General features: G+C 44.7%; 1 protein-coding gene across 6 annotated transcripts in view; it reads left to right on the forward strand.

Annotated features, from left to right (window-relative positions):
- The window catches only part of LOC143040099 (mucolipin-3-like), a 98,002-nt gene that overhangs the window by 67,678 nt on the left and 4,571 nt on the right, over positions 1-25,753 (forward strand). For 2 of the 6 annotated variants that reach the window (XM_076210817.1, XM_076210794.1), the window contains exons 10-14: positions 1,947-1,994; positions 4,270-4,383; positions 4,726-4,848; positions 7,533-7,739; positions 10,458-10,603. In XM_076210817.1, the coding sequence (XP_076066932.1) occupies positions 1,947-1,994; positions 4,270-4,383; positions 4,726-4,848; positions 7,533-7,739; positions 10,458-10,603 (638 nt within the window). Of the gene's footprint in view, positions 1-1,599; positions 1,648-1,946; positions 1,995-4,269; positions 4,384-4,725; positions 4,849-7,532; positions 7,740-10,457; positions 10,604-25,753 lie in introns of all 6 variants that reach the window. The other 4 variants (XM_076210805.1, XM_076210813.1, XM_076210798.1 and 1 more) reach the window with 3 other exon arrangements.

Genomic DNA, 25,753 nt, shown 5'->3' on the forward strand with positions numbered 1-25,753 from the left:
CAAAACCTATAAGTATGCCATTATATTCAAGTGTACAGTTGGCTAAATATCTTATGAAGAAAGATTATTGAATGGAATTGCTCAATTGTTGTAACAATGCTTTTGCATGACATGCCAGAGTTAGTATGCAGGGAACGTATTTTCAAAACTTGACTTTATTTATGATTTTGTGCTTGTACATTGCTTTCCACTGTTTTTATATATTTATTGCAAGATATCGCTTATGTAAAGCTTATAACAACATGCATTTGTCCCGAGTTATAATTTTCATGCCATGTGTTATGACAATTTTCTTGCTGGGTGCTGTTTACAGTTTTTCTGTCACTGGTTTTGTAATGCTGTTAGTGACCAGGGTTTTTATTTGCATTTATTGCTATGGTGGAAGATAGCCCCAGGTTCACAAAAATTGTGGGGCCATAAGATGTTCCTTGACCAAAGTGGTGGCTGGTGAATTATGGTGAATGATTAACAATGAAATAAAGTAATTGCTGGAAATCCAATTTGCTAACAATAAAAAAAAATTTACCCAAGATTTCAGTTTGTAAGTTATTTTCTGTATATTCTCAGCAAAAGTTAACATACATACATATACCAAAGGCTTTTTCCCCCTACACAGGGAGTAGCCAAACACAATCAGCAATAGTATTTATCAAGAGCCTTTTGTTATGTACATACATATACCATTGTATGTATATAACAAAAGGCTCCTGATAGATATTATAGCTGAATGTGTTAACTTTTATTATATAGACAGAATTAATCATTTCTACAATTTAGAAATTCAAGTCTTGACTGTATATCATGAAAGTGCCTTGAATTCTAATAGGATGCATAATGAATGAATTAATTGAAAAAGAAAATAACCAACATATATATATAATACTCCGATCATTTAGATGTCCTTTTTCTACCCCAGCCCAAGTAAAATTCAGGAAAACTTCTCTGCATTTTCATACCACAATAATATGTTGTAAATCTCTATGGTAAGAAATTACAGACAAGCTTGCCCTTAAATTGAATTCATATGGTCTAAGACTAACCTTACAGCCACAGATATTGATATTTTTTGTGACTCTTGCTTACTTTGTAGAAAACTGAATTTTTTTTTAGCATTTGCAAGGTTTATACTAACAGTCATGGGGAGGTAGTGCAAAAACTTAGTAGACCACAATCTAACTTGTGGTGTTAACCTTGGTTAATTCCTTTTCATTTTTGAGACTTTAGTTTTTAAGTCTTCCTTTTGTGAAGCGGCCTTGCTGTGGATGTGCTGTACCTTGCGACACTGCCTTTGACCCAGGGCAGTGGACAAGGTGCAGGGATGACCCATCATCCAGGAGGTGCTAAGATAAGAGGGAGGTGGAGGGGAATGGAGTGTATTTAGGAATGGAATGGGTGGGAATGATTTTATGCCTTTTTCTTTTTGGCTACCTCCCTTGTAAGGGGGAAAAAGCCTTGGTATATGTATGTCCTTTTGTGAAACTGGGGTCCTGGATTTAACTTCCTGCTTGTGCACAGCTTGCCCTTACACCTTGCTTTTACAGGTAGTTATTGTAGATGAGCTTGATCAAAACCTTTTCTTCTTTTGCTTGACCCTTGTAGATGTTCCTCATTGGTAGAATAGAGTTTGCCAAAGGAAGCACAGTGGCCGTAAGTACTGTCTTTCACTGTCTTTCTATCAGTCTTTTGAGTAATTTAAGATAATTATTTATGATTTGAAAGGATATGAAAATCATAAGATGTTGGACCTAGAGTATTATGAATTTATGTACTCACACACACTTGCATATACTTCAGTAGAGAAGAGGTGAAGTAGTAGGAGTGGAACGTAAGTGATGGTAAAGATTCTTGGAGTTAAAAATCTGTTAAACAATGACCCCAGTGAGTCAGACATTTTATTGTAGATGAGCTTGATCATTTCCTTTTCTTCTTTTGCTTGACCCTTGTAGATGTTCCTCATTGGTAAAATAGAATTTGCCAAAGGAAGTACAGTGACCGTAAGTACTGTCATCTGTCTTTGTGTCTGTCTTCTGTGAATTTCTTGATGATTATTTATGATTTTAAAGGACTCGAAAATCATAAGATGTTGGACGTAAAAAGGTGAAAAGCCTACGCCAGGAGGCATTTAGCTGTGGCCAAAGCTGTCACCTTTGCCCCATGAACTTGAATTGTTAGTGCGGGTAATGGTCATTGTTGGGAATCGGAGATAAGTGCAGGATTCAAACCCACAACTAAGCAGGTGTGAGACCAACAGATTTCAAATTACACCAGTGCATGAGCACTGTAATGTAGATTTATTTACTGGCATGTGCCCACGTACTTGCACACACTTGCATACACCTCATTTGAAATGAGGTGAACTAGAGGGGTGGTAAGCAAGTGGTAGTAAAAAAAATTGGAGTTAATACTCTCTTCAACATTGCAATGAATAACAATGGCCCAGTGAGTCAGAAATGTAAGAAGTAAGAGGAAGCTATACTCTGGCAAGATTGGACTTCCCACATACCAAAGAACCCAATTGTATTGACTTCTTAAAGTGCCCATAGGAGGTAATCATGAGCTTGATCTTCTATTGATAGATAGAGGTATAGAGCCATGAAACAAATCATATAGACAATGTAGATACAATGTTGGGAAAACAAATTTCAAGGATTAGAAAAAGTTCTTTGAAGTGGACTATTATTTGTCTCATACCAGCCTTGATGAAGCATACAAAATGCTGAGTAATGCAGCAGTAGGGGCACAATCAAAAAAGGAAGTTATTTTAGGCCAGAGTATAGATGGAGAGTGATTGATGCTGTGCAGCCAAGAGGTATGGGCTATCTTTGAGACACATGAGCTTCTAGCTAATCAGTGATTGTGTCAGGAGCGTGTGACATCATATGACAGTTCTTGCAACTCGCTCTGTTTACCAGAATTCAGCTTGTTGGTGGATTGGATATCTTGAAAAGATGAACATTTAGCGAATAGTTTTGTTCCAGAACTGGAAGAGCATGTGTATCAAATCCAGGTTTTTATCCAAGTGAGATTGAACTACATGAGAGAGAGGGGTAGATGATATACTTTAAAAATTACCAATATGGAAATTGGACCATATTGGGAGATTTTAAAAGCCTCTTGGGATGGGAAAGAGATTTCCTGGAGGGCAATATGTGAGAACAACAGTAAAAATTAAGATGTCAGGATGGAAGGAAGTAACTGTTTGAGTCCCCCAAAGACCAGTAATAGCACCCATAATGTTTTTTATTTATGTAAATGACATAATGGAAGAACAAGCCACACTAAGATGTTTGCAGACAAGTCAAAAAGTCAAAATAGGATTTATGACTGGAGCTAATTGTGGAAAATTATCATCAGTGCCTAAAAATGTAAAGTATTGGAAATGGACATAAGTACAGAGAATAATGGTTCAATGGGAAGTGAAGCAGATACATAATTAAAAGAGGAAAAGGATCAAGGAGTGTTGATAATGAATAATTTAATTTGTCATCTGACAACCACATTAGTGAGATTTCAAGTGAGATCTACAGACTCTTGAGTGTCTTTTCAACAATGTAAAAGGACAAATTATGTGAAACTTGTTAAGAATTTTATCTGCCTCAGACAAGAATGTACTTGTACATCATTTGTATGACCCACACAGAGTGGAAGATATTTGATAAATAAGAATGAAAAAATGGAGCTGCAATTAAATTGGTTCTTATCCTAGTCAAAGCAAACAAACCAATAAAGAAAGATTAAATATACTGGAATTCCCATCTTAAAGAAAAAAGATATACATATCACTGAATGAAGTGCAAGTTGACAGTACAGATAGTACAGGTACTTTTAAATGCAGATAGGAGAGCACCATGAGATTGAATTTTTTTTAGAAAAATTACATGACTTAAAGATATCAAGAAATACCATTTTCTGTACAAATGTGTCATCTTGGGGAACAGCTTGAAATTAGGAATAGTTCAGTCAAAGAATATAAATGACAACCTTAATTGGTGGAGACAAAAGAGAAGGACCCCTTGAGTGTAGGCAAACATATTTATACACACACTGCACATAACATACTTGTACTTAAATGTTATTATGTGTTCGATAATCACAGTTGATTTATCTATGTTTATGATATACTTGTTTTAAGAAGAACACTATTGTACACCTAATTTTATGTTGGATTACAATTCTTTAAAGAAGTAGCTATAGTATTATTATTTCTATTATTTCTTTTAATAAATAAAAAGTAAGAACACTGATACAATCCTTTTCTCACACTCCCAGAACTATGAAGGATTTATGGACACGTGGAATGTCTGTTCCTTGCTACTAGGTCTCGGAAACCTCCTTATCTGGTTTGGATGCCTTCGCTATCTCGGCTTCTTCGAGACTTATAACGTAAGTACTAAACTCTCTCTCCATCCCTCTGTCTCCGACTGTCTGTTTGTCTTTTCCTTTTATTTTATACATTGTAACAGGCTGCAACAAACTGACTAATTCTCTTTTTGCTCTTTGTTATTCCCATTTTCACCCCTCTCTCTCTCTTCTCCTCATCCTCCTCATCCTCCTTCCTTCCTTCCTTCCTTCTGCTGTTCTTTCCATCAATTGTCTTTCCATACTTTCTTTTTTACTCATTTATTTACCGATTCCCTTCATTATTGGCCCATTTCTTCATAAAGTGATTAGATTTGGACACATTATCTTAGATATGAAAATTTTACAAAGGATATTTTATTTCAGGTATTGATTTTAACTTTGAAGAAGTGTTTACCCAATGTACTCCGTTATTCCATCTGCATTTTGATGGTGTTTGCTGGATATTCCCTCTGTGGCTGGCTAGTGCTTGGCCCATATCACCTAAAGGTATGATCATGTTCAGAGCTAGTTTATCTTTCTGTACTTTTGATAACCTAATTTTTATACGAAAGAGAAGTTTATATGGTTGTTCATTTATTACACAGCCCCCCTGCAGTTCATGAGTCAGAATGAAAGGATGCATCTTATTTTTTTCTTTATATATCGAAGGGGAAGAAAGGAAAAGAAAAGAGAAGTAAAGCAAAAGGTAAAGGAGGCAAAGAGGAGAGCAGATGTGAAATGGGGTAGGAGTATGACAGAAAATTTTGAAAGTAATAAAAAGATGTTTTGGAAAGAAATAAAGAGAGGAAGAGGAGGCGAATCAAGTAGAGAAGAAAAGGTAAGGGGTACAGATGGAGAGATGATAATGGAAGAGATGGCAGTAAGGGGAAGATGGGCAGAATATTTTAGGGAGTTGCTAAATGTGAAGGAGGATAGGGAAGGAAAGATAGCTGCAGTGGGAAATGCGAAGAAAATGAGAGTGATGAGTGAGGAGAAATAAGGAAGGATGAGGTGAAGGCATTTGTAAAGATGATGAAAGCAGGTAAGGCACCTGGTCTGGATGGATGCCATGCAGAATGTCTGAAAAAGGGAGGTTCAGTGATGGTGGACTGGTTGGTGAGGTTATTTAATGTTTGCTGGAGAGAGGGTAGAGTACCGGAGGAATGGAGAAGTGCCTGTATAGTTCCTCTTTACAAGGGAAAAGGGGACAAGTGTGAATGTAGTAGTTTCAGAGGGATTAGCCTGTTAAGTGTAGTAGGGAAGGCTTATGGGAGGATCTTAATTGAGAGGATTAGGAGAGGAACAGAAGGAGTAATTGGTGAGGAACAGTGTGGATTTAGGACAGGTAGAGGTTGTGTAGATCAGATCTTTGTGGTAAGACAGATATGTGAGAAAGCTATAGGAAAGGGGAAGGATGTTTTTTGGGCTTTTATGGATCTGGAAAAGGCTTATGATAGGGTAGACAGAAAGGCACTGTGGGAGGTTATGCAGATTTATGGGATAGGAGGAAAGCTTCTAGGAGCTGTCAAGAGTTTTTATGAGAGTAGTAGAGCTTGTGTCAGGATTAGAAATGGAGAGAGTGAGTGGTTTGAGGTAAAGGTGGGACTTCGTCAAGGATGCGTTATGTCGCCCTGGCTGTTCAACTTATACATGGATGGGGTGGTGCGAGAGGTGAATGCTAGGGTAGTGGGTCAGGGATTGAAGATGGTTAAAGAAAATGGAGAAAAGTGGGAGGTGAGCCAGCTGTTGTTTGCGGACGACACTGCGCTTGTGGCAGGGTCAGAGGAGGGATTGAGGAAGCTGGTGGCAGAGTTTGGGAGAGTATGTGATAGAAGAAAGCTAAAGATAAATGTGGGTAAAAGTAAAGTGATGAGATGTACAAGGGGTGAAGGTGGCAGTAGACTGGAAGTGAACATTAAGGGAGAGCGACTGGAGGAAGTGGATAGTTTTAGATACTTGGGTGCAAGTGTAGCAGGAAAAGGTGGAGTGAAGGTGGAGGTAGAATGTAGATTGAGAGAAGCGAGTAAATGCCTTGGTGGATTAAAGAGTGTAATGAGGAATAGACATTTGGGAATGGATGCGAAGAGGAGACTGTATGAAGGAGTGATTGTGCCAACAGCACTGTATGGGGCAGAAACGTGGAACATAAGAGAAGAAGAGAGAAGGAGTTTGAATGTGTTTGAGATGAGGTGTCTGAGAAGTATGGTGGGGGTTACTAGGCTGGATAGAGTGAGAAATGAGGAGGTGAGGAGGAGAACAGGGGTGAAAAAGGATTTGGGAGATAGGGTCGATGAAAGAATATTAGGATGGTTTGGACACATGGAAAGAATGAGTGAAGAAAGACTAGTAAAAGAGGTATGGAAGGCAGATGTGGAGGGAGTGAACATGAGGGGACATCCTAGGATGAGGTGGATGGATGGGGTGAAGGGGGCTTTGGGGAAGAGGGGAATGTCTGTTGAGGAAGGAAGGGAGAGGACGGAAGACAGAGGTGAGTGGAGAATGGTTGTATATGGATGATGTTGTGATTGCATGAGGAGGAATGGGCAGGGGGGTGGGGGGTGGGGTAGTATGTATGCGACACTTCTTCTGACCCAGGGCGGTGGGCAGGGTGCAGGGATGACCCGTCATCCAGGAGGTGCTCAGATGAGAGGGAGGGTGGGAGGGGTGTGGAGTGTATGTAGGGATGAAATGGGTGGGAGTGTTTTTATGCCTTTCCCTTTTTGGCTACCTCCCTTGTAAGGGGGAAAAAGCCTTGGTATATGTATGTATGGTTTTAATGAGAAAGAGTTAGAGATGACATGTGAATGAAAGAGATAAGGATGTTCTTCACCCATGCCAGGTTACCTTATTTTGTGGCAGTCTAGATGATATGAAAAAAATATATATATATGTATAAAGAAAATTAGAATAGATAATGGGAAGCTCACTGGCGAAGCAAGTTAGGGTGTCATTACTTGACGTGAAGGTCGAGAGGATGGCTGTTCGAACCCTGCCACTGGCGAAGTTGAACCAAGGGAATGGTTCATTAAATTCCATGCTTCAAAGTCCTTAGTGAGGGGCACCATCCTAGCCTTCCAATAGGGGGAGTTTGTGATGTTAAACCAGATCATCATATCATAATAATAAGTGAATAAATAAAATCGGTAACAAGAAATTTTAAAGATTTAAAGCTGACCTTTTCTTTTGTACAGTTTGGTTCATTGACTTCTACTATGGAGTGCCTGTATTCACTCATCAATGGAGATGACATGTTTGCCACCTTTTCGTCAACATCGGGGAAGGACCCTCTGGTGTGGTGGTTCTCTCGGCTGTACCTCTACTCCTTTATATCCCTCTTCATATATGTAATATTGTCTCTGTTTATTGCCATCATCATGGATGCCTACGAGACAGTAAAGGTAAGAGAGGATTTTACAAATGTTGTTTTTATTAACACCACCATCATTAATTCCTGTAAATCTGAACACTTCACACTCACTCATTTACATGTAACTTCCTTCTCTTATATACGCCTCTACAATCAGTCACCAGCTGCCATGTCTCTCCTCAAAATCAGTCACGAGTTCATTATCATCCACAAATCAAATAAGAGTTGGTTCACTACACATGTCCTTCCATTGTCATCTCATACATACATACATATACCAAGGCTTTTTCCCCCTTTCAAGGGAGGTAGCCAAAAAGGGAAAGGCATAAAATCACTCCCATCCATTCTATCCCTAAATACACTCTCATCTCACAATACCAAATTTCTTCTCAGTTCTCTTGAACAGGGGTGGAAAAGGATTTGGGAGATAGGGTTGATGAAAGAATATTAGGATGGTTTGGACACATGGAAAGAATGAGTGAAGAAAGACTAGTAAAAGAGGTATGGAAGGCAGATGTGGAGGGAGTGAACATGAGGGGACGTCCTAGGATGAGGTGGATGGATGGGGTGAAGGGGGCTTTGGGGAAGAGGGGAATGTCTGTTGAGGAAGGAAGGGAGAGGACGGAAGACAGAGGTGAGTGGAGAATGGTTGTATATGGATGATGATGTGATTGCATGAGGAGGAATGGGCGGGGGGGTGGGGTATTATGTGTGAGTAAATTTTGACGCAGCCCGAAGGGATTTCTCCCCGTCCTCTCCTTATATGCAAGGGGGGACGGAGAGGGGGGGTCGCCGATTAAATGAAGTAGCCTTGCTGTGGATGTACTGTGTCTTGCAACACTGCTTCTGACCCAGAGTGGTGGGCAGGGTGCAGGGATGACCCATCATCCAGCAGGTGCTAAGATAAGAGGGAGGGTGTAGGGGTGTGGAGTGTATTTAGGGATGAAATGGGTGGGAGTGTTTTTGTGCCTTTCCCTTTTTGGCTACCTCCCTTGGAAGGGGGAAAAAGCCTTGGTATATGTATGTATGTATCCATATACTCACTGAACAATCATACATACATACATACATACATATACCAAGGCTTTTTCCCCCTTACAAGGGAGGTAGCCAAAAAGGAAAAGGCATAAAATCATTCCCACCCATTCCATCCCTGAATACACTCCACACCCCTCCACCTTCCCTCTCATCTTAGCACCTCCTGGATGACGGGTCATCCCTGCACCTTGTCCACTGCCCTGGGTCAGAAGCAGTGTTGCAAGACACAGCACATCCACAGCAAGGCCGCTTCATTAAATCGGCGACCCCCCCTCTCCGTCCCCCCATGCATAAAGGAGAAGATGGGGAGAAATCCCTTCGGGCTGCATCAAAATTTGCTCACACATACTACCTCACCCCCCATTTCCCGCATGAGGTGGAATGGGCGGGGGGATGGGGGACATGTGTAGTGAACCAATGGAAGGACATGTGTAGTGAACCAACTCTTATTTGATTTGTGGATGATAATGAACTCGTGACTGATTTTGAGGAGAGACACGGCAGCTGGTGACTGATTGTAGAGGCGTATATAAGAGAAGGAAGTTACAAGTAAATGGGTGAGTGTGAAGTGTTCAGATGTACAGGAATTAATGATGGTGGTAGGTTGTTTCTTTTTGGCTACCCCCCTTGTAAGGGGGAAAAAGGCTTGGTATATGTATGTGTATGTGTGTATGGTAGGTTGTATTAGTGTGTGAAAGGTGAGAAGCTTAAGGAAAGGGAAAGTATTTGTGGTCACATAAGTAGTTCTTCACGAAGAAGAGGAACTAAGGTGAGAGGGAGGAAGGGGTGGTGGATTCACCATGGTCTTGGATCATGTGTTGGACTTGTGATCGTGATGGGAGTGGGTATGTGCCGCTTAACTTGGCTACCTCCTTTATAAGGAGGAAAAAGCCCTTGGTATATAGATTGATAGATGAAATAGTGGAAGTGGAGTAGAGTTATGATATAAAGGAAGCAAATGTCTGGGTGGAATAAAATGTGTATAAGAAATAGATGTGATGCAACCAATCCACATAAAGTTGCTTCACTTCTATTACCATCTTCACTTCATCATCTCGTCTCTCATTATTCTTCCTTCTTATCCCACCCTTCCTCCTCATTCCCAATACCATCTTTGCTCACCGTGTCACCTCCTCCTTGAAATACAGCCATTCCTCTTCCATTTCCACCTCAACTCTATCTCTCACTGCTTCCCACACCTCTCTCAGCTTATCCTGGTATTCCATTTCCTTCTCATATTTCCTGTTTTATTATATCACTTGAATTGATAATTTATATGTATGAAGTAACATATATGTACTTGTATCAAAGACCACTTATTTACTATGTATATGTATCAGATGTCTATTGAAATAAATTCCATGTGAGGACAGAGCCTTTTTGGTATGACGTTTTGCTTATTACAACATTTTCAAGTACATTCATGTACTTGCAAAAGCTGTAATAAGCAAAACATTGTACCAATAAAGGCTCCATCCGCACATGGTGTTTATTACAATTGATTTTTTATGACTGCAGTGGGCAAGATGCAGGGATGACCCATCATCCAGGAGGAGCCAAGATAAGAAGGAGAGAGTGGAGTATGTGGAGATGGAATGGGTGGGAGTGGATTTTATGCCTTTGTTTTTTTTTTTGGCTACCTGTCTTGTAAGGGGGGAAAGGCCTATGGTATATGTATGTATGTATCTAATGTGCGATCATTGCTTGACAGAAGTGCTATGACGAGGGCTTCCCAACCTCTCCTCTGATGAAGTTTGTTCACGAGTGTCAAGAAGAACCCTGTAGTGGTGTGTATCAGGTTGACGGTGAACGCACTATACACGATGTCATCAACAACTTATTTTGTTGTTGTCGCAGGTAAGCAAAATTTGTCATGAAATTGTGCATGTTTTTCTTTGTGTATCATACAGTGCTCAACAAATGTACAGTCCGTTGGGAGTGAGGCGGACAGTAATTTTGTCAAATTTGGAAAGCCCCATACAAGTGGCATGGTTTTGTGCCAAAAATTCTGTCATCCTTCAGCGAGTGGGGAAGGGGCAGAGCTTACCAGAGAGCCAAGAATTAATCACGTCAGTCATTGTCTTGTAGGTGAGGAGGGAGGTTGTGTACTGTGACTCCGCCGTCCAGGGAGGGCCCCCACTTGAACCAGACCAAGATGTCTTTTGAGCCACCCTTTGTTACAAATATGAGCAATACTAAGGACCTGAGTGCCGAAATCATAGCCCAGGTAGTTGCTCTCAAGAAATCTGGCTGGGAAACAAAAGAAATTGGCTCTGTTTAAGGGTCAGAAAAGACTTCTTCACCAGGGGCTTGTGTACCCCAAGTTGGCAATATGGCAGTTGATGGTTCTCACTGAACAATCTCAGAACAGTTCTGAGTTCTTTTCCTTCACTTGTCTGGCTGTCACACATGGATTAGAATCTAGTTCATGTTTCACAATAGTTTTAGCCAGATCCCCAGTCATTTTAGGCCTCCCAGCCCTCTTGGCAACAGTAGGAGTCAGGCTGCCTCCCTTGTGGATAAATCTGGCAACCCAGTGGCAGACAGTACAAGTACACACACCAACCTGTTTGGCAATTTCCTTCATTTGCTGGCCAGATTTCATAAGGACAACTATCTGGGGTATGGTTTCTGTGCTCAGATCTTTAGTATTGCTCATGTTGGTAACACAGGGTGGCTTAGAAGATGTGGTTGTGGCATAGTGTACAGTGCATTGTAACATAGCACAGCTCGGTATAGCACAACACAGTGATGCCCTAATCAGCTGTGACACCACAAAAGGCATAGCTTGAACAATGGCTCTTTCAGATGGTCAGTTACATAAGAGGGTTGCACATACCAGGTGTGACCACAGTGCCACATAGACATGAGTAACCACTCAAACAGGCACCGAATAGGATAATGAGACTTTTAGGTAGGAGTGCAAGCATTTAGAAGCATGTTGATGTCACACACACATAACCACACCCAGATGGAGCTGCTACGTAAAGTTGCAGATGACCTAGGTTAACTTGGAGATGTCTTCGCCCTGCTAGGCGAAAGACACAAGCCCTGCTGGCACCCACACTGACAGATTCCCTTTAGCCCTCCTGTGTGCAACACGTCCCACCTTGTATCAGTTACTGAATAAATTAGCTACTTAGTAACCTACTCTTTCACTGTTGCCCCAGCATAACATGGCACAGTGAGTAGGATCAGGTCTGACTCGGCAGTGACAATAAAGTGACTAGGCATGATTTGATGATGTGCATGGGCGAAGTGTTTATGAAAGTGTCAGCGGTACCAGGCAACAGTATGTATACTGAACCATGAGTGTAGTATCATGCAACAGTGAACACCACACTATGCAGTTTTAGTGAAGCACTTTCATAGACACAGTGGTGAGTTAGTGGTGCTCATCAGGGTACTGAGCCTCTTGGCAGAGCACTACATGCCACAACCATGACCTATGTAGAGCAATTCTAATGTTGCATGACCCACCAGCAAACTCATGCAGGCTACACCCACCCAGCTGGTGGAACATGGAACAAAGGTGTGACTTAATCGTCATTCCTGGTGAGTGATGTCAATGTGCCCCACCCATTTATGTTCACACCAAATGTGAAGTCTTCCTGGAACAGTGGCAAAAGTATCAGACAGCTTTTAGTGATGATACAGATTCAGCAGAAAGAGGACCAAGATAGGAATGATAGGATAGTGGAGTTGCTACCATCCCTTACAGCCCTTGTCACCCATACAACATGTCGTACACTGAGCACTTTGTCAACCCCCATCCTCCGCCTACTGCCCTGGTCCTGTTTGCTGCTGGAGTGACACCCACTGCCACATTACTGGGCACCTCACCTGCTCCCCCACCATCAGGCAACCTCTAGGTCTTGTGTTTACTGGCATTGCAGGCTGGTGCACACTTCCAGTCATTTCAATTGTGGCACTGTGGCAGGGCCAACTATGCCTTTATGGCCAGTACTACTAGGATGCCACACAACATACAGCTCATGCTTATCCCTTGACATCCAGAAGATACTACAAAACTCCCAGGACATCCCCCATGACACCACACTCTCAGCTGATGAGGTGCTTGCCTGACTGCAAGCCCACTTCTGGGGCATGCATGTCAAGGCCCTCCACCACTGTGACCTAGGAGGAGGATGAGACTTACAGATAGGAATGCAGACATTCAGAAGCATGCAGGTGTCATGTGCATGTAACAACACTCAGAGTGCAGAGCTGCTAGATAGAGTAGCAGACAACCTAAGTTAATATTTAGTGACGTCTTCACCCTGAAAGGCAAAAGACGCACTCTGTCAGCACCCACACTGACAGATTCCTTTTATTCTCCCCATGCACAACATGTACCCTCTTTTATCGATAAAGTATTAACTTAGTAACCTACCCTTTCATTGTTGCCCCAACACAGCAGTGATCAGGTTTGAGAGGAGGTCCTGGATGGAGGGGTTGTGACACACAACCTCCCTCCTCATCAACAAGACAGTGACTGATGTGATTAATTCTTGGCACACTGATAAGCTGTGCCCCTTCCCCACTTGCTGTATGCAGACAGGATTTTTGGTGTGAAACCATGCCACTTGTATGGGTCTTTCCAGATTTGACAAAAGTAGTGTCTGCCTTGCCCTGGGAGGACAGTACTTTTGCTGAGCACTGTACTTAGGGCAGGGTTGTGTGGCGTAATGGCATGTATGTGAATGCAGTGATTGGAATGAAGTTGATTCATATTTAGAGTGTACTGTGGGATTTTAACAACCCAAATGATTGGAGAGATCATTAGTTGATAATGTAGTGGTGCCCAAAAGGAGGATTGGAATGTCTGATTTTCATCCAGTGCATTGCTTATGACCTGGACAGTGGGAAGAGGACAGGAATGATCCTTCATCCACAAGGAGCTAAGACAAAAGGGAAAGGGTGACGAATGAGAGTAGGATGGATGAAGGCGAGTGGATGCCTTGGCCGGCTACCTCCCTTATAAAGGAGAAAAGAACTTTCCTAAACCCACATTGTTCCTCAGCAATTACTCCCTCTATTCATCTCATTATCCCCTCATTACCCTACCTTTCCAACCACACTCAACAAACTGATCCTTCTGAAAGTACTACACTCACACTTGTCCCCTTTTCCTTTGTAAAGTGGGATTGTAAATACATTCTTCCAGTCTTCCAGTACACACCCCTCCCTTAGGCACACATTGAACAACCTCACCAGCCAATCCACTATAACTGTTCCTCCCTTTGTCCAACACTCCTTATGACACTCATCCAACCCATGTGACTTACCCTCTCTCATCATTTTCAATGCTCTGTGTACCTCATCTTTTCCTATATCTGTCATTTTCCTCTCTCGTCACAGTCATCTTCCTAGCTCCTCCCACTTCCACAGTCGGTCAGTCCCTAACCTCTTTCATATTCATTAGCTCTCTTAAATACTCCACCCATCTTCCCCTTACCACATTCACTTCCATCTGCACCTTTTATCTTTTCCTTTCTACCTGACTCACCCACCTCACTATCTTACTTCTTGCTGAAACTTCTTTTTAAATTATTCAAAATTTTCTGGCAAACTCTTAACCTATTTTACATTTGCTCTCATTTTTGCTTCCTTCACACATTATGTTGCTTCTATCTTCTCTTTTTACCTTTCACATGCTTCCCAGGTCCTACCTGGGAAGCAATCCACATGTGTTTGCTTTGTTCCGAAGAATACAAACTCTTCGGTACTCCTTACCCAAGGATACGCGGCGCGTTTCTACCGCTAACACTGTGTGTGCTTGAAAACACCTCACTCCGAGGGTCTGGGCAACCATTATCCTCAGTAAGGGGCCCTCCTGGGGCAAGGGGGGCCCCCCCTCCCCCCACAAGGGTAGGAGGATAGAAGCTCCATTGTCTAAGCGGTAGCGATCGAGTCAACATCTCTCACAGTCCGGCTAACACTGAAGTTCAGTTGGGGACAGTATTCCCCGCTCCCGTGCTTGTATCAGGGAAAAATTAATTTCCTGCGCCAAACCCGACCTCGTTCGATTGTGTCGAACGGAAGGCACGCACTCTGCTTCGGCCTTCTACACCCTTCCAACGGCGTCCTTTGTGTGGAGCGTCCTGCATCGCCGCCATTCCCCCGCTTGGAAGCGCTTGAGACCCCTGTTCCTTAATTTTCCCTCTCTTTAATCTCCACCGGGTATTCTCCGCTTCTCTGTAAGTATGGAATCTGGTCCTAGTGTTGTTCGCGATAGCATGTGTGCCTTCGCCCGCGGTGAATTTCGCTGCCGGGCTATTCTCCCACCGACAACTGTGGACCCACACTCTTGGTGTATCCATTGTCGGAATCAAAGGATTACAAAGGCAAAGCATGCCGACAGGAGACCTTTTGATCCATATCTAGGTCGGATGCAAAAAAAAAAAAATAATAATAATAATAATAATAAATTAAAACTATAACAATGTAAATAACAATTAAAATACATAAATAAATGCATTGGTATAGTTGAATAACAAACAAACAGGTAAATAGTAAATGATAATAAATTGACATATAACTAATAATAAATGAAAATCAGACAGACAAATTATAACAAAACAAAAACAAATAATATAACATAAATTATAATAATTACAGCATCTTACTTAGGTATTTATCTAAATGATTCTTAAAGCTTCAAACTGAACTACATTGCACTACCTGTGCAGGAAGTTTATTCCATTCATTAACTACACGGTTGGCAAAGTTGTTTCTACCTACTTCCAAATTGAATCTATTTCCGGACAGTTTGAGACCATTGTTTCTTGTCTGATTCTCATTCAGTGTGAAAATTTTGTCACTTTTGATGTCAATTCCCTTTAGAATCTTAACCCCTTCCATACGGTGCCGCACACGTAGGCGTCATGAGGAGCAAGTGGATTCGCGACGCTGCCATATCGGCGTCTTGATTATATTTATTGTAGTCGCCCCTGTGTTTTTACATTCTCCCAAATGCGCCTTTAATCCCATTCTCTGTGGTTTTCAAAATTCGCGGGTGAAAGAGAGAACGATCGATATAAGCGGCGACTATATTTTATGATGCGAATATTATTTCGTTACGTCGTACGGCTGGCATTGGCTGCTGCCCGCGAGATTTAAGTCCCGTATTGAAGTGGTTAAAGACCTTTATCAAGTCACATCTGAGTCTACACTTTTTTTGGGAAAATGATTCATATGTTTTAGTTGATTTTCATATGATTTATTTTTGATATTTGGAATCAGTTTTGTGGTTCGCCATTGTACTTTTTCCAATCTGCCAATGCCTTTAATGAGATTTGGTGACCAATACGGAAACAGCATATTCCAAATGTGGACGAACTAACGATTTATATAGCTTGTTAATGAGTGATGGACTTTTGAAATCAAAAGATCGCGCAATCAATCCCAGAATCTTATTTGCTTTCTCAGAGGCTGAAATACACTGCTTGGATGATTTGAGGTCGTTACTGATAATTACGCCGAGATCTTATTCACTATCCACTTTTGTTAACGAATTTCCAAATAACTTGTAATCGTACTTGCTGTTATTTTTACCTATGTGCATTACCTTGCATTTACTTGTATTAAATTTCATTAGCCACTTTTCAGACCATTGCTGTAATTGATCTAAATCTTCTTGAATATCTAATTGGTTTGAGTGATCATTTGCCACTCCGCACAGTTTTGTATCATCAGCAAATTTGGAAACAGTAGATTTTAGTCCATGGTCTATATCATTTATATATACTATGAATAGAAGTGGCCCAAGAACGGAACCCTGAGGAACTCCACTTGCAACACTTTTCCATCCAGAAGTTTTTCCATTTAAAACAACTCTCTGTTTTCGACCTTTCAACCAATTACTAGTCCAACCTAATAGGCTACCACTTATTCCATGCAAAGCTAATTTAGTAAGTAGTCTTTCGTGTGGGACGGTATCAAAAGCTTCTACGTGCGCTCATTGGGATGATAAGCAGTGGTCCGCGTATTTTCATGCTCACCGGAAGGTGCAGCCACGGGTCAAAGTACGCAGGCAAGGAAGATGGCTTCCCCCCTCACCCGACACAAAGAGAAGGCATGCTACGTCGGCGGAGGACGCGGGCAGTTGTCTCCCCCCTCCTAAGCGTAGTAAACGGAAAGGTTGTACAATAGCCGCCCCGAGTCAGTCTCAGGCTAAATTGTCTCCTGTTCCTTCCCACAGGGTGGTTAGCTTCGACGGGCACGCGCCTCTGGCCCCCGCGAACTACCCCCCGGGTACGAGCTTTTTCCCGGATGCGTCCGCCGGCCCCGCAATGCTACCCGGCAGCTCCACCCCCCCACGGACAAAGGAACCGAGTTCGGAGATTCGGAGCGCGTCAGCCTCTTCTCCTTCTCGGGTGACCCCCAGTCCCCCTTCCACCTATCGTCAGACGAGCCGGGTCATCACCGGAACCCTTTCTATGCCCGGTGGGCAGGAAGCCCGAGGTGTACCCACACGCGCGTTCGTCGTAGGTGACTCAGCTTCGTCCAGAGGAGGCAGTCTCCCCTTGGCGTCTCCCGGACCATCCGCACCCAGGCGGGACTCTCCAAGCGGACATTCCCCGGACCTCCTCCCCACTCTCTGTTCACTCGTCACTACGTTGAAGGAACAGATGGAGGCCCAACGGGAATTTTTCCGCGCTTCTCAAGCGCGGTTCGTGCACCGCACGGAAGCTCGTGAGGAGTCACCGCCCCCAAGGGCCCCCCTCGACCAGCTTCCACTTGCTCAGCCCCCCCCCCTGAACCCATCAGTGACGAGGATGGTAGCGTGCGGTTCCTCTCTGCCCGTGCCGACCCCTCCTACGGCGACGACGATGTCCACAGCGCCGTAGGGGGGGGGGGCACGCTCCCTTTCCCCTCCCGTTTCCCAGTCGGAATCCTCGATGGTGGTCCCACCTTCCTTCTTGGACGTCCTCGCGAGGGTTCGGAGGGCGAATCGACTGGGCCCCCCTAAAGAAGAGGGAGTCACATTCGAGTCTGACATCTTCATGACGGCCAACTCTCAGAAAGCCCAGCCTACTCCCCTCCACCTTCCATGGAGTACGCAGACAGCGAGAGCCATGGCCCAGGCCTCCGACGCTCTCGCAACAAGGACGACCGAGAAGGCGCGTTGGCTTCCGGTCCCATTGGAACACCAGAAGCGCTTCTACACCCCATCGGGGTCAACCCTCAGAGCAGCCTCGATCCCGGCGAGGTTACCAGAGCTGGTTAAGGCGGACGCCGAGTCGCTGCGCAGACGAAACGTCCTCCTCTCCGGCAGGGAAGTCAGCGACCACATTCATTCACTGGCTCTGTCCCTGGCGGTGAACTCCTGGCTAGAACGCCTCCTTGCCTCGGCGAGGGAGTTCTTACCCGAACTACAACCCCAGGAAGAATGCGACCTCCAGGCTTTTTTGGCAAGCGCGAGCAGAGCCATGAAGCATTAGGCTTCCTGTCTCTCAACGTCCTGGGCCAACTTCGAGTCCCGCAGGAGAGACACCATCCTCGGGGACCCCAGTGACCCCCTCCTCAGGGAGATTTATGCTCCTTTGAGGAGGGCCCCCCTGCTCACCCACACGCTGATTCCCCCGGATATGGTGGACTCGGCAATCACTAGCACCAACCAGTTGCTACACAACAGAGCCATCGAGAGAACAGCCGTCTCTAGCTCGAGGCCAAGGACCACCCCCCCATCGACCCCTCGGTCCTTTCAGACGCAGAGGCAGCCTTTTCGTCTCCCTAAGCGGGAAGACGGGCCACCACCCCATTCGAAGTCCAAAGCCCAGACAGGAAAGCCCCGCCCCTTCCCCAATAGAGAACAGGGGCGCAAACATCATAGAGGCTCTGGACCCCAACGCAGGAAATTCTAGGAACTCGCCTGCCCTCCCGCACAGGATAGGAGGTTGCCTCTCTCTCTACTGGAGAGAATGGGAGGCTGCCGGGGCGGAGGACTGGACCATCCAGGTCATCAAGGCGGGCTATCGTCTTCCTTTTCACACCATCCCCAGCCTCTCCCCCTATCCCATCCAAGTCAGCAACTACCATCCGGACTCGGATCGCGGGCGGGCCCTAGTGGAGGAAATCTCCACTCTGCTTCAGAAAGGAGCGCTCGAGGAAGTCTCAACTCCGGACCCGGGGTTCTACTCGAGGCTATTCCTCGTACCAAAGGCTACAGGGGGGTGGAGACCTGTCATCGATCTGTCTCCTCTCAACAAGTTCCTTTCCCTGACGAAGTTCCGGATGGACACCCCAGAGGCCGTGAGGGCGTCTATCAGGGAAGGGGACTTCATGGTGTCACTGGACCTCCAGGACGCCTATTTCCAAATACCTGTGCATCCCTCATCCCGAAAATTCCTCCGCTTCGTCCACAAGGGCACCACCTTTCAATTCACCTGCCTATGCTTCGGCCTCTCCACAGCACCCTAAGTCTTCACCAGAGTGTTCAAACTCGTCTCAGCGTGGTCCCACTCCAGAGGGATTCGCCTACTCCGTTACCTGGACGATTGGCTGATCCTGGCACACTCCGCCCAGCTATGCCGCGACCACCTGGGGACGGTCCTAGCCTTCATCCGCAAATTGGGCTCCATGGTCAACCAGACGAAGTCAGATTTCATTCCAAGACAGAGAGTCACGTACTTGGGTATGGTTCTGGACTCTTCCCTCATGCAGGCATTCCCAGTAGAGAAGCGAATCCAGAATCTCTCTTCTCTCTTCGTGCAGGCACTATCGACCGGGTTCCTCACGGCCAAACAGTGCCAAGTCCTCCTGGCCCACATGGCCTCCGTCGAGAGGTTAATACCCAGGAGCAGACTGAGAATGCGACCCCTACAGTGGCTCCTCAAGTCCCAGTGGTCCCCGCTAAGGGGAAACACCCGTCAACACATCACCCTTACCGGAGAGGTCAAGCATTCTCTTCTCTGGTGGAAGGACCCGTGCAACCTGCTCGTGGGGATGCCCCTCGTCCCATCTCCCCCCGAAGTCCTCCTCTTCTCCGATGCCTCCAAGGAGGGCTGGGGGGCGCACCTCAACGACGATCACGTCAGCGGTTCCTGGTCCACGGTCGATCGGACAGCCCATATCAACTGGCTAGAATTGAAAGCGGTACTGCTGGCTCTCCGTCACTTCTCGGGTCAAATCTCGGGGAAAGTTGTGGGCATCATGTCGGACAATTCCTCGGTAGTAGCCTACCTGAACAAGCAGGGGGGCACAGTCTCCCAGGACCTCTGCCATCTCTCTATGGAGATCCTCCTATTAGCCGAGAACCTCCAAGTGGCACTCAGAGCTCGCTACATCCCAGGGAAGAAGAATGTCTGGGCGGACCACCTCAGCAGAAGGAGTCAGGTAATCAGCACAGAGTGGTCCCTCCATCCGGAAGTGGCGACCTTCCTCATCAACAAATGGGGCTCCCCTCTGGTGGACCTTTTCGCCACCAGATGGAACCACCAGCTCCCGGTGTATTTGAGCCCTCTCCCGGATCCGCTGGCAGCGGGAGAGGATGCTCTTCTGCAAAGCTGGGACAACCTCGACACCTACGCTTTCCCACCGTTTCCCTTGCTCCAGAAGGTGCTCCAGAGAGTACGAACCGCATCCAACCTTCGGATGACTTTGATCGCTCCCTGGTGGCTGGAAGCCCCATGGTTTCCAGACGCCCTCGAGCTAGCAGTGGAGGAGCCCCTGGCCCTTCAGGGAAGACCCGACCTTCTACATCAACCAGTCAACGGGGCCTGGCGCTTCACGCGTTCAGACTATGGTCCGGATCATCCTAGAGAAGGGTTTCCCCAAAGAAGTGGCAGAAGACATGTCCTCCCCTATTCGCTCTTCCTCAGCTGCCCTTTATCAAGGAAAGTGGAATGCTTTTGCAGAATGGTGCCACTCCCGAGCAATAGCCCCAGAGCAAGCCACCATTCCTCTGATTGCCTCCTTCTTCCACTTCCTCTGGAAGTCCAAGAAGATCTCCCTCTCGGCAGTGCAGGGCTATAGGGCAGCTCTTAATCAGGTGTTTTCTCTGAAGGGCATGGATCTAGCCCTGTCTCCAGAAATTTCCATGCTCTTCAGACATTTCAGAAAATCATGCCCCCCCAGGGAGATCACTTCTCCTCCATGGGATGTGGCATTAGTCCTCAACGCTCTGCGGGGCCCCCCTTACGAACCCCTCCGAGATGCTAATTTCAAGTACCTCACCTTGAAGACAGTTTTTCTCTTGGCCCTGGCATCTTCCAAGAGGGTTGGGGAGTTGCATGCCATCTCTTATCGAGTCGCCCACTCGAAAGGATGGCAAGAGGTCTCCTTCACTTTTCTGCCCCAATTCGTTGCCAAAAACCAGGATCCGACCAAAGCCGACCCTAGATTCTGGTCCTTTAGTATTCCTTCCTTGGACAACTTTGTAGGGGGCGAACATGCAGAAATGGTCCTATGCCCGGTACGTGCTATCCGGACCTACCTCAAGAGGACGAAGCATCTTAGACCAGACTTGCCAAGACTGTTCGTCTCTACCAGGGGTACACCCAAGCCCGTCACTAAGACTTCCATTTCTTACTGGATCAAGGAAGTCATCCGCAGGGCCTACGCCTCGAGCCCCACGGATTACCCTGGAGCAAAAGCTCATGACCTCAGGGCAATAGGGCCCTCCCTAGTCTTCCGAAAGAATCGGTCAGTCAACCAGGTCCTTCAAGCAGGTATATGGAAGTCCCAGACTACGTTCACTTCCTTTTACCTCAAAGATGTCATGTTGGAATCCTTAGGGACCTTCTCTCTGGGCCCCATAGTGGCCGCCCAAGTAGTCCTGAGATAACATACCCCGTACCAATGGCACACAGCCAACCCTGAAGCCTCATCCAAATTCTGGATCGGCAACCACGGGGATACCTATCCCAAGTCCTTCTCATACTCCTACATTCCCTTACCTCACCGAGGGCTCTCAAGCATTCCAAGGGAATCAGTTCGAGCCCTGCAAGGGGTACAAAGTGAGTATGCCCTGTCTGTCTCCACTCTGGGAACAGATCCAGGTGCCCTTCACAGTTTCGGGGAATGTATAAGGGTCTGGTCAACGTAGATCTTAGCACTCTACATTTTCTCCTTACGAGGGTTTCCTAGGCTAGATAAATACTTCCTTCCCCCCTAAGTCCAAGTCTCCTTGGGTAAGGAGTACCGAAGAGTTTGTATTCTTCGGAACAAATGTAATTTTCGCAGGAAAATTAATTTTTCCCTGATACAAACCTGAGGTACTCCTTACCTCTAATGGCCCTCCTCATCCACCCTGCTAGTAGTTCCTTCTCCCTGGCCTGTCAACCCTCGTGACTAATTTCATACCTGGCTCAGACAATGGAGCTTCTATCCTCCTACCCTTGTGGGGGGAGGGGGGGCCCCCCTTGCCCCAGGAGGGCCCCTTACTGAGGATAATGGTTGCCCAGACCCTCGGAGTGAGGTGTTTTCAAGCACACACAGTGTTAGCGGTAGAAACGCGCCGCGTATCCTTGGGTAAGGAGTACCTCAGGTTTGTATCAGGGAAAAATTAATTTTCCTGCGAAAATTACATTTTTCCTGCGAAAATTACATTTTTCTCTTCTACTAGCCTTCACCTCATCATCCCACAAATCACTTCCCATCCTTCTTTTCCCTCCCATCTTCCTCATCCCACTTACCATCTTTGCACACTTTGTCACTTTCTCCTTAAATCATACCCATTTTCTTCCTCCCCTCTCCCCTTCACCACCCCCCATATATCTCTTATATTCTGGTCTTCATTCTCTTTTATGGAGTGGTTATGTGTGAATGATATTTTGACGCAGCCCAAAGGGATTTCTCCCCATCTTCAATGTTACTGCATGAGGGGACAGAGAGGGGGGTTGCCAATTAAATGAAGCAGCCTTGCTATGGATGTGCTGTGTCTTACTGCATTGCTTCTGACCCAGGGCAATGAGTGAGATGCAGGGATGAACCATCGTCCAGGAGGAGTCAAAGATGAGAGGGAGGGAGGAGTGGTGAAGGGGGATGAAATGGGTGGGAGTGGAATTATGCCTTTTGACTTTGGCTACCTCCCTTGTAAGGAGGAGAAAGTCCTTGGTATATGTATACATACATACATATACCAAAGACTTTTTTCCCCTTACACGGGGGGTAGCCAAAAAGAAAAAGGCATAGAAATCACTCCCACCCATTTCATTTCCCATATATTCCACTCCCCTCCACCCTCCTCCCTCCCTCCTATCTTGGCACCTCCTGGATGACGGGTCATCCCTGCATCCTGTCCACTACCCTGGGTCAGAAGCAGTGTCACAAGACACAGCACATCCACAGCAAGGCCGCTTCATAAATTCGGCGACCTCCCCCCTCCTCTCCATCCCCTCATGCAGAAAAGGAGAAGATGGGGAGAAATCCCTTCGGGCTGCATCAATTTTTTTTTTTTCATACATACCCCCCATCCCCCACACACTCCCCCTCATGCATCACAGCCTCATCTATACACAACCCTTCTCCATTCACCCCTATCCTCTGTCCTCTCCCGTCCTTCCTCCACAGACATTCCTCTCTTTTGTAAAACCCCTTCACCCCATCCATCCATCTCATCCTAGGACGTCCCCTCATATTCACTCCTTCCACCTCTGCCTTCCACACCTCTTTCAATAATCTTTATTCATTTATTCTTTTCATGTGTCCAAACCATCCTAATACTCTTTCATCAACCCTATCTCCCAGCTCCCTTTCCATCCCTGTTCTCCTCCTCACCTCCTCATTTCTCACTCTATCTAGCCTAGTAACCCCTATCATACTTCTCAGACACTTCATCTCAAATACATTCAAACTCCTTCTCTCTTCCTCTCTCATGTTCCATGTTTCTGCCCCGTACATTGCTGTTGGCACAATCACTCCTTCATATAACCTCCTCTTAGCATCCATTCCCAGATGTCTATTTCTCATTACACTTTTTAATCCACCAAGGCATTTACTCGCTTCTCTCAATCTACAATCTACCTCCACCCCCACTCCTCCCTTTCCTGTCACATTCACACCCAAGTACAAGTAGTCGATCTGGACGCAAGTCGGTCTATATATATATACAGTATATATTACCCTTTATATAATATATATATATATAGTATATTTAGCATACTGAAATAATCTTAGCATCTTTGAACTATGTTGTATAGTATTTTTAACCTTTTTATAATTTCATCTGATTTTCTTTGGGAAACGTAGCCTAGGCCAAGCATATTGAATAAAATCCTATCATCTTTGACCTATGATATTTAATACTGTATTTGTTAACATTTGTATTATTTTACCATCAGACTTTCTTTAGGAAACGTATGCATACTGAATAAAATCTTATTATCTTTGAGCTACGTTGTTTAGTATTCATTAACTTTTTATAATTTTCGTTAGGAAACGTAGCCTAGGCCTACGCATACTGAATAAAGTCCTGTCATCTTTGACCTACAAATCCTTTTTTGTTGGTTACATCAAAATCATTGTAAAGCAAAAGTAGGAAAAAAAAAAATTTCGAAACACATTCTTTTCGTTTACGTACTGTACCGAAAATATTGTTATCGACAACAGACTAGGCATAAACAAAGTTTACTGTTACATTTTATTAATCGCAAAACATAAAAATACAAAATGCTGTACCGAACATTTTGTCATCGACAACAGACTAGTCATAAAAAAATAGTTACATTTTATTAATTGCAAAACATAAAAATACAAAATGTAAGGCAAAATTAGGATTCTTTTTATTTCAACAAAACACATTCTTTTCGTTTAAGTACTGTACCGAACATATTGTAATCGACAACAAACTAGCCTAGGCATAAAAAGTTTGTTATATTTTATTAATTGCAAAACATACAAAAATACAAAATGCAATGCAAAATTAGGAAACATTTTACTTCAAACAAACAAAATTAAAGAATATTTAGCTGGCTGGGATGCTGACGCTGCCGGCAGCCTGCCAAAACAATTGTACTCGCGTCTCGCAGCGTGCGGAGTAATGTACTGCACTGCCAGGCATAACATTGCAATTCTATTACTCTATTAAATGTTAGATATTATTGCACCATCTCGTGGTCGTAAAGTCGATCAGTCGTAAGTCGCATAGGTCGTAAGTCGACGACTACCTGTATCTAAAACTATCCACTTCCTCCAGTCTCTCACCCTTAATGCTCACTTCCAACCTACTGTCACTCTCTCCCCTTTTACATCTCATCACCTTACTTTTACCCACATTTATCTTCAGCTTCCTTCTTTCACACACCTCAAACTTTGTCACTAACTTCCTCAATCCCTCCTCTGATCCTGCTATAAGCGCAGTGTCATCAGCAAACAACAGCTGGCTCACCTCCCACTTTTCTCCATTTTCTTTAATCATCTCCAACCCCTGACCCACTACCTTTGCATTCACCTCTCGCACCACCCCAGCCATGTAAAGATTGAACAGCCAGGGCGACATAACACATCCCTGACCAAGTCCCACCTTTACCTCAGACCATTCACTCTCTCCATTTCTAATCCTAACGCAAGCTCTACTACTCTCATAAAAACTCTTGACTGCTCTTAACAGCTTTCCTCCTATCCCATATATCTACAGTACCTCCCACAGTGCCTTCCTGTCTACCCTGTCATAAGCCTTTTCCAGATCCATAAAAGCCCAAAAAACATCCTTACCTTTTCCTATAGCTTTCTCACATATCTGCCTTACCACAAAAATCTGATCTACACATCCCCTACCTGTCCTAAAACCACACTGTTCCTCATGTATGTATGTACTTATTCTTGTTCTCTTCTTAAACATTGTATTTGATATGATCAATTCCCTTTTTAAACACATCTCAAACATCATCTTCTCTACAGTGACTTACTTGGCACCCCAACTTCCCTACTTCTCCGTCTATTGATGTACCACCTGCTCTAGCATTGAGATACCTCAATGCCATTACATTTACATTCCTCCTAAAACTCTCTAAACACTTGTTTGAATCCATCCAAAAAGCCTCCTTCTCTTCACATTTCTTG

The sequence above is a fragment of the Oratosquilla oratoria genome, chromosome 2, assembly GCF_046742065.1.
Source record: "Oratosquilla oratoria isolate Oo_2021 chromosome 2, ASM4674206v1, whole genome shotgun sequence".
In the NCBI taxonomy this organism is placed as follows: domain Eukaryota; kingdom Metazoa; phylum Arthropoda; class Malacostraca; order Stomatopoda; family Squillidae; genus Oratosquilla; species Oratosquilla oratoria.